At 38.0% G+C, this 8,731-nt stretch overlaps 2 protein-coding genes and 1 pseudogene across 2 annotated transcripts; 2 read left to right on the top strand and 1 right to left on the bottom strand.

The window, feature by feature from the left end:
* Positions 1-823: 823 nt before the first annotated feature.
* Positions 824-3,277, top strand: LOC146884744 (uncharacterized). The gene is made up of 3 exons (XM_085675801.1): positions 824-962; positions 2,282-2,923; positions 3,012-3,277. Exons 1-3 carry the CDS (start codon positions 930-932, stop codon positions 3,168-3,170), a joined length of 834 nt encoding a protein of 277 aa, XP_085531927.1. The 5' UTR covers positions 824-929; the 3' UTR covers positions 3,171-3,277.
* Positions 3,278-3,361: 84 nt separating this feature from the next.
* LOC114184038 (uncharacterized) lies at positions 3,362-5,426 on the top strand. The gene is made up of 8 exons (XM_085675800.1): positions 3,362-3,918; positions 3,999-4,083; positions 4,165-4,254; positions 4,349-4,471; positions 4,552-4,680; positions 4,774-4,877; positions 4,965-5,055; positions 5,138-5,426. The coding sequence occupies exons 1-8, from the start codon at positions 3,362-3,364 to the stop codon at positions 5,246-5,248; spliced, it is 1,290 nt and encodes a 429-aa protein (XP_085531926.1). The 3' UTR covers positions 5,249-5,426.
* Positions 5,427-5,897: 471 nt separating this feature from the next.
* On the bottom strand, positions 5,898-8,731 carry LOC146884743 (protein FAR-RED IMPAIRED RESPONSE 1-like; annotated as a pseudogene).

Raw genomic sequence — 8,731 nt, 5'->3', positions numbered from 1 at the left:
GAATGACACCCCATTTTTGCCACTTTCATTACCACCTTACGTGGCAACAGAAATTACATTTAATTTTTTTTTTTAATTGAAAAATTAAATTGGCAGAAGGGAACGTCATTCTCCGCACACGCGCGTGTGCTCACAACCTTCTCCAAATTTCCCCAACACCAGACCGCGCATTTGTTTTTTCTTTTTTCAAAACTCTTTCACTGCTCCACCGCACCGCTCCCCCGCTCCACCGCTTCTCCATTTCTCCAAAGCGCCCTCAAACTCCTCTACGCTCCTTCTTCTTCCAGCACACACACAGAGCCGCACCACACACACCTCTTCTCCACGTTTTCCCACCTAGCGGTCCAGAAACCCCAAAACCCCTCCCAGCGAGAAACCCTAACCCTCTCCCTCTCCCTCTCCCGCTCCCGCTCCGTCTCACACCAGCGGAACCATTTTTCTTTTTTGAAAACGACTCTCCTGTACCGCTACACCGCTCGATTTCCCTTCCCCGCGCAACACAGACACGAAACCGGCATCCCACAACCATCCCACAACACAGCCACACACCTCCGGTGGACGTGATCCCGCAACCGCTGTCGTCCATAACCCTTGTCGCAGCACAGACAGGGCTGCTCCACCACTTGAAATCCGTTACCGCTCCACAAATACCCTCCCGCACCCGAACCCCGTTCCGGCGTCATTGTCCAAAACCCAAAACCCCTTTGTTGGAGAAACCCTAACCCTAGAAACCGCAGGTTTGTTCTTCCTTGGTCAATCCCGGAACCCCTGGAACAGTCCGAATTTCCCAATTTCAACGTTCTGCATTGGTGAGGCTCATTTTGTTTAATGCGAAATATTGTTTGGTTGTGGTGTTTGTTGTTTATTAATTGCAATTCGTTATATAAACTTTTTACCCCAGTAGGAGATTTTGCAGATTTTGGCTACCTATGGCAATAGAAGAAGAGGGTGTATCAAGGAAGGTAAATGTTTGCGATTATTGGATTTATGTTGTGCATTTACATTTATATTTTTCATATTTATTTAAGCTTTATAAGTGTGAGATGAAAAAAAAGATGTCCACTCTGCAAGTGGGTGATCTTTTGGAGAGAAAATTCCAATTCAATTTGGCTTTGTAGAAAATCCCAATTCAATTTGGCTTTGTAGAAAATCCCAAATCTTTATGGTATTGGTGTGCATTGTTGGGGTCGAACCTTTTAGTTAGAGGTACAATTTTGTGTTGTTACGTAATTCCAAAGCCTGGCAATTATCATTTGTGGATAACGTGTTTGGTGGGTTACAACATAATTGGTCTTCGGTTCGTGGATAAATAGAAAATTGTTGCAGGCTAGTTTTTCACTAAATGAACTTAGAACTTGTTTACAAGAAGTAGGGTGGGGTGTGGTTTTGGTGTGCCCAGTTGGGGTCAACTTTTTTGTAAGTGGGACAAGTGTGTTTTTTATATAGTTCCAAAATTTGCGAATTGTAATTTGTGCAGAAGTTGTTTGGTGGGTTACATATTGATTGCTCTTTCGTTGCAATTTAATTTTAAAATTGTTGCAGCCTACTATTGTAGTTCAAAAATTTGCGAAATATAGTTGGTGCAAAACCTTTTTGGTGGGTAACATCTTGATTGGTCCTTGGTTGCAATGTAAGTTTTAAATTGTTGTATGGTAGTCTTTCCCTAAATGAAGTTACACCTGGTTTAGAAGAAGTGAGATGGGGTCTGGTCTTGGTGTGCATTGTTGCGGTCCAACCATTTTACAAGTGGTAGAATTTTTTGTTGTTTTGCAAATCCAATGTGTGAACGTTAATTTGTGCATAATATGTGTCGTGGGTTACACCTTAATTGGTGTTGGGTTGGAAGATAAACTTTAAAATGTCGGATAGTTTGTTTTCCCCAAATGAAGTAACACCCTCTTTTAAAGAAATGGGATTGGGTCTGCTATTTTAGCAAGGGATAAAATTGTGTGTTCAGTTGCACTTCCATAATCCGTCAATTTTAGATTGTGCACAAACTCTTGTTTGGGTTATACCTTAATTGTTCTTTGGTTGCAAGGTAAGTTCGAAAATGTGTGAGCTTCATTTATCCAAAAACTATTTGGTGGGTTACATCATGATTGCGCTTGGGTTGCAAGATAAGTTTAAAAAAGTTGCAGGTCACTACTTTTCTTGAGTGGGAAGAGAAGTCGTAAGGAGAAGTTGTGAACTATTCATTTACCATTTTTGCTATTGTAGTTCATTAAGTTCATTTATTGATGTTTTCTGACATGTTTTTTTAACAATTACATTTCTTTTTTAGGTTGCGGTTCGTAACCGTTGTAAAACAGACTACATTGTTAAGGTTAATGGATTATTGAGATCAAGCCATCGCTCTCGAATTGGACGCACTCCATTTAGGTGGTGTGTTGACATGGTGAAACCGTTGGATATCAATGGAGTTTTGCTGAAACACACACTTAGTCGGTGGGTCCCTGAACATGAAAGCATATGTATCAGGCAACATTTGGTACGGTTGTCTGTTTTAGATGTTTGTGTTTGTTTGGGTCTGAATGCTGTTGGGGTTGATGTTGAATTCAATAGTGTTGTGTGCGGGGTCATAAAGTCATTATTTGAACATGAACCAATAACAATAGATGACATTGTTAATAGGATATACTTTTATTTACAAAGTGGCGATGACAATGACATTGACAATGTAGACAATGTTTGTCGTTTGTACTTGTTGTTGTGTTTTGCTCTTTTGTATTTCCCTAGGACTTCTAGAACTGTCACAAACATGCCATTTAGATTGTTGGATAACCTTGACAACTTGAATCAATACAACTGGTCAAGGTCTGTCCATAGTTTTTTAGTTGAAGGTTTCAATCGTGCTTACCACACTTTAAGGGAAGATCAAAACACGTCAGCCATAACTGTAGCTGGGTCGGTGGCTATTTTTCAGGTATCTATTATTTAAGCCAATTCTGATTTTGTTTGCCTAATGTTAGTTAAGTAAACGATTAATTAGTTCCTGCATATATTTTTTTCAGCTTTTGGTTTGTCGACTACTTAATGTGGGGTCTTACGAAGGTGACGTTAGTTTCCCCAAAATTTTGAGTTGGCCGTCGTTGGTGATTAGGACTCACGGAATAAAATCCGCGTTTGAATCTAACAAGGTTTTTGTATTGCATTTGTTTTATTTTAGTTGATTAAGTTGTATTGTGTGTAGCAATAAAGTTTAAAGGTTGGACATCATTATATTTTAGTTGATTAAGTTGTATTGTGTTTAGCAATAAAGTTTAAAGGTTGGACATCATTATGCAGGTTGTTCTTGAATGGGAATTAAGTGAAGACGAAAAAAACATTGATGTTGTTCGTGAAGCCTTAAATGTAGGCGGACATGGCATCCCAAAAAAAAGGAGTAGATGACATGTCCTTTACTAAATTTAAGCAATGGTGCAAAAGGAAGCTGAAAAGAAATTATAGGGTTGTTCAACAACTAAAAGATCAGCTTAGCAATATGGAAGAAGAGTACGTTTGTGGAGGTCAAGAAGCCGACCCATCTTCCTTTGAGGAACCCGAACCCTCTCCCTTTCATAAAGCTGATCGCTTTGATGTTGAGGAGCCCCAATGTCATCCTTTTGACCACCCATCTTCCTCCCATCAACCTCAACCATCTTCATTTGATCAAGGTCATGCGTTTGATGTTGAGGAGCCACAATCACGTGATTTTGAGGACCCATCTTCCTTTCATCAAGCTGAACCTTCTTGCCATGATATAGGTGATGGCTGTGATGTTGAGGAGGCACATGCACGTCATTGTAATAAGCACGACCAAGGTACTCCCGTATACAATCCTCATGGTATGGAAATTATTCCGTATGTGGAACCAGGAAAATGTTCTTTGGATGTTGACTTAAGTGAACTGTATCGCATTCTTGTGTCACAAGATGGGAGGTTCGTTACTATTGCATATATAAATTTCATTATTTCATTTCAAGTGTTATATAGTTAATTGTAAATTTGTCCCTTTTCAGGCAAACGGTGGTTGACATAAATCAGCAGATATTAACCACAGTTGACTGCTGTGGATTTCGTCCTCGAGGAAAACTTTCGAACATGGTAAAGCCCTTTGTTGTTGTAATATTATAAAATTCTTATTTTGATTAATGAAATGACAGTGTTGATTAAAAATGTTGTCAGGCCATTTTGTTTGCTTGCAACAACTTCATGTATAGACAAAGAAAATTGAATGGGGTGATCAAGAGAGTTGTGTTTGGTACTTTGTATACGGTATTATAATGTTAATTGTTTTTAAAGTTTTTATATTTCATGTATGTTGTTTATGATGGTTTATGCAAATGTTATTCTAATATTTTTAATAAAGACTGTAGTTGTTGAAGACAGTAGAAAGGTCAAGGCAAAGAGACGTGAATGGGTTTTAGGGGACTACAACAATTTCCTTAGACGTGGACTAGTTTCAGTACACGATATACTGTCTACAGATTTTGTAAGTACGAATATTTGTAAATTTATTTATTAAGAACCAAATATGGATGTTGTATGACTTTTCTGTTTTGTTCTTGGAAGGTCTTTGCGCCTATAATCCATGAGCAACATTGGTGGTGTTATGCAATCAACTGTCGCACACGCCAATTTTTTGTGCTTGACTCTCTTAGGAGTAAACGACAAGGACGTAAAAGGATAGACAATGCGATCGTAAGTCACTTCTTAAAATAGAGGGTTCTGTTACAAAATTTATGTATTTGTTTGTAAAATGTGTGTTCATATTTTGTGTTTGCATTTTTTAAGGCGCGAAACATGGGGATTTTATTTGATTTACTTGAAAATCGTTCTGATGCTGATAAACTAAAATTTGAAGTCCTTACCCAAGATCTTCCACTACAACCAAATTTGTAAGTGCCTAAATTGTTCTTACTTTTGTGTGAATATTAGTTTATTTACCTGATAATTTGACTTAACAAATTTTTACATTTTTCGAGATATGATTGTGGCATGTTGGTGTTGCGATATATTGAGTTGTGGGATGGTGAAACCAAATTTGCTGACAAATACTTCCCCGCCTACACTTCTGTAAGTGACATTTTTTGGATTTCGTTATGCTGTAATGGTTTTTAGTGGTCATATTTTATAATAACTTAGTTCTATGTTGTAGGATGAACTTCAAGAACTCAGACAACAATACATATGTGATTGGTTTATGGACGACGACAATATCTACCGCAATTATTGGCTTCAAGTCTTTGATGTATATAAAAGTAAATAGCTTTTGTTGACATGATTTGTAAAATCTGATACGAAGATGACAGTGGTGATTGCAAGATTTGGCTTTAGATTACATATGTATGATGGAGGGAAATACTTATCCTCTGTTACTTTTGATACTTTTGGACAAAATTGTGTTGCAAAATTTTAGATGTGGGATACAAGTTAAACTTTGTTAACTTTGACCTTACATTTTAGTTTCCATGTCAGACTCAATCATGAGTACTGTTTACACCTTTTTATGGTGATTTGAATATATGTTCCTTTCATACTCGCTGTTTTGTAAATGGAAGTGCAATTATAAAATTTAGTAGGTCTGTTTTCCCAGGAATGTACATGTCCCTGTTCTGCACATGTACCGTTACCCCTTTTATGGAAGGCTGGTTAATTGGTCCATTAACTTGTACGTGGGTTAGTACTTAATTGTCTTCCAATTACAAAGTATTTTTAACATTGTTGCAGGTGTGACGCCTTTTCAATGACATCCATGATGACAAATTTATAATCAAATGCATTTACGTTAACAAAACATCCTCCAGTGGATGATGCAAATGATGCATTGAGTACATAATGACATTGTCGATCTACAAAACAGAAATGTTAGCTACTCTTAATTAAATGATCAAGTTGTCGAATCAACCATTCCTTATTTACATCATGAACTTGTCCAAACCACCATTCCCCTGATACCACCAAAATTACAATCAGGTTACATCCAAAACAAATAACAAGCCATGGTCACGTGTGAATGTTTCTTGAAGCCATTTAATTTGCAAGGGCCCATGTGCTGCAAAAAAAAAAAAAAAAAAACACCAAACGACCTTCATTTCTGGAAAAAAATATTTGATAACTGTTGAATGAATGTGCATACATAATTATCCATTCAAACCTAAAAGAAGAACAATAAGCGCGTGCAAAATATATTTGTATGTACCTAATAATAGGATCCCTGTGACACAATTTGTGTTTCATGTGTGCTATTTTCAATTGAAGTCAGCAGGGAAACAAATCCACTGCATTGGACTTCTTCAACCTGGCAAAAATAAATTATACTTCAATTCAAACACCCCACATGATGTCAATATCGCAAAAGTTTAAGGGTTAGTATGACATGACGTTGTTGACTTTGAATTACCTGCGTTGGATTACTTTGCATAATGACTTCTGATTGGTTACTACATGACATTAAATCTGTATCCAAAGTCCATCCCTGTAAAGGATAATCAAACAATAAAATAAATTGTCATTATATTATAAAAAAATTAGTTCAACCCAAATTCATTAATTGGATTTCATTAATTGCACATACCATTTGAGGCTGTTGTCCTTTAATTTTTGCACCCGTACCCTTTCTTCTTTTACCAAGTTTCTCCACAATGGATTTCAATCTCGTCGAACGGGGTCTTCCTTTTCTTTTAACAGAAATAGGACTGTGGACACATTGGTTGGATGACACAGTTTGTATAGGACAATCATTTGCAGTGTCCAATTGAACCCCCTTATTCGGATTATCAGAAGATGACAATCCATGATCATTTGCAATGGAGTCCAATTTCATGAACAGACAATGTCTTCCATTGTCTGACTCGCATGCAACCTCCGCAATCTCATAGAAACGCTTACAAAGTGCGTCATACCTTTTGACATTAGCTTCTTCCTTATGAGAATTGCTTCCAACCCTTATGTATGTGTGCCTTCTACGTTGTAGCTTGCTCCATCTCTTTAAAACATATTTATCGGGCACACTTTTAACGCCCTCTTGCGCATACATGACTAAGCAGTGCCTACAAAGTATTCCTCTAAACTCAAACAAAAGGCAAGTGCACTGTATGTCAAGTGTGTCATGATGAAACAAAACATCATGGTACTTGTCTGCGCATTGACCTTTCCACATAAATTATTCCATAACACGGTAATTTGAGGTTCCCGCTTCAACATATACATTTTTAATCATGCAATTCATTTTACACCTAAATTCGTGTTGAACCTCTGCAAACTTAGCATGAGTGTATTCAGCCTGGAATTGTCTCTCAATAGTGGAATGTGAGCCACAAGGAATTGTCGTATTCAAGGATGCAAAGTCTGCCTCACACTCCTTTTCGGCCTTTTGCCTAATGGCATTGTCATATTGAACCACGAATTGTTGCAATGTTGTTGTGGAATTCATGCCCTCACTCCGTTGCGTGGTTGACATACCTGCCCAAAAGTTATTCTTCAAATAACATGGCACCCAACGATGTCTATCTTCATAAAGTGTTAAAAGCCATTCATTTTCTTGTAATCCATTATCGGTTAAGAACTTATCCCAACCACTCTCAAAAGCATCAACATTGAGTGACTCATACACCAACTGTTTCATGTCGTGCTTAATTTGCTTGTACCTTGAGTACCCTTGCAACTTCTCAGGAACTTTTTTCATGATATGCCAAAGACATCACCTATGTCTTGCATTGGGAAACACAATTTCAATAGCATTTTTCATGGCCTTGCATTGGTCGGTGACGATTCCAAGTGGTTCCTTATTTGACATGCAACGCAACCAGCATGTAAATAACCACACAAATGTTCTAGTGTCCTCTGATGATAACAGCCCACAACCTAATAAAATGGATTGACCGTGATGATTAACACCTACAAATGGGGCAAAAGGCATGTCATACTTATTAGTCAAGTATGTGGTGTCGAATGACACAATATCCCCAAAATCCACACATGCTGCTCGACTTCTCCCGTCCGCCCAAAACACATTAGTAATTCTGTTGTCGTGATCGACGTCGATTTCAAAGAAGAAATCCCTATTTAATTCCCTCATTCTCGAAAAATGATTAAACAATGTTTGCCCATCACCATCCTTAACAAGCGCTCGTCTCTGTTGACCAATATAGTTCCTGACATCCCTTTCCACAAAATCCAAGTTCTCATAACCTCCTGCCTCAAAGACCAATGACCGAAAACTTTTGTTCAAACGTACTCCCGCTTGATCATTGATATCAATAACTCTTTTTGCCTGCATATTTATCCTCCTATTGCCTCGCACAAGCCTTGATTTCTGTGGACTTAAATGGTGATTATGTTCCTCCACCACACTTATAATCCCCCATTGACCCTCTTTTTTAACAGCAGTAACACGTGCAGGGCATGCCTTCCTTTGTGTTGGAATGGTTTTTTTTTTCGGGGGAATGTTGGAGACATGGGTTCCCTCTCGAGAACAAACTAGTTTGACGTAGTAGAGCTGATTATCATCATCTTTCTTTGAAGTTCTTATTCGGACACCAAAACCACTTCTGATTGCATGTTGTTTATAAACTTTCTTCAGCTCATCCACAGTTTCGAAAGTCATCCCCACTTTAGGAACCAAACCCAAGCTACTTTCACCACAGCTGTTGTTGGTTGAAACAGATCCAATGCTGTTACAATTGTTTTCAGGGATAACATCGTCCAGGAGATCAATGTTGTCCAGACCCAATGTTTGTGTTTGTTCCAT

The sequence above is a fragment of the Vigna unguiculata genome, chromosome 7 (genome assembly GCF_037176805.1).
Source record: "Vigna unguiculata cultivar grain cowpea cultivar isolate G323 ecotype 2 chromosome 7, ASM3717680v1, whole genome shotgun sequence".
NCBI lineage: Eukaryota > Viridiplantae > Streptophyta > Magnoliopsida > Fabales > Fabaceae > Vigna > Vigna unguiculata.
Note: the sequence above shows the minus strand (reverse complement) of the source record. Positions and strands in the feature narration are given on the sequence as shown.

Coding starts and splice junctions, on each gene's coding strand:
- LOC114184038 (XM_085675800.1), top strand. CDS start 3,362: ATGGCATCCCAAAAAAAAGGAGTAGATGACATGTCCTTTACTAAATTT. Junction 4,084..4,164: donor GAGGAAAACTTTCGAACATG/GTAAAGCCCTTT, acceptor AAATGTTGTCAG/GCCATTTTGTTTGCTTGCAA. Junction 4,681..4,773: donor AAAGGATAGACAATGCGATC/GTAAGTCACTTC, acceptor GCATTTTTTAAG/GCGCGAAACATGGGGATTTT.
- LOC146884744 (XM_085675801.1), top strand. CDS start 930: ATGGCAATAGAAGAAGAGGGTGTATCAAGGAAG. Junction 963..2,281: donor AAGAGGGTGTATCAAGGAAG/GTAAATGTTTGC, acceptor TTTCTTTTTTAG/GTTGCGGTTCGTAACCGTTG. Junction 2,924..3,011: donor GGTCGGTGGCTATTTTTCAG/GTATCTATTATT, acceptor TATTTTTTTCAG/CTTTTGGTTTGTCGACTACT.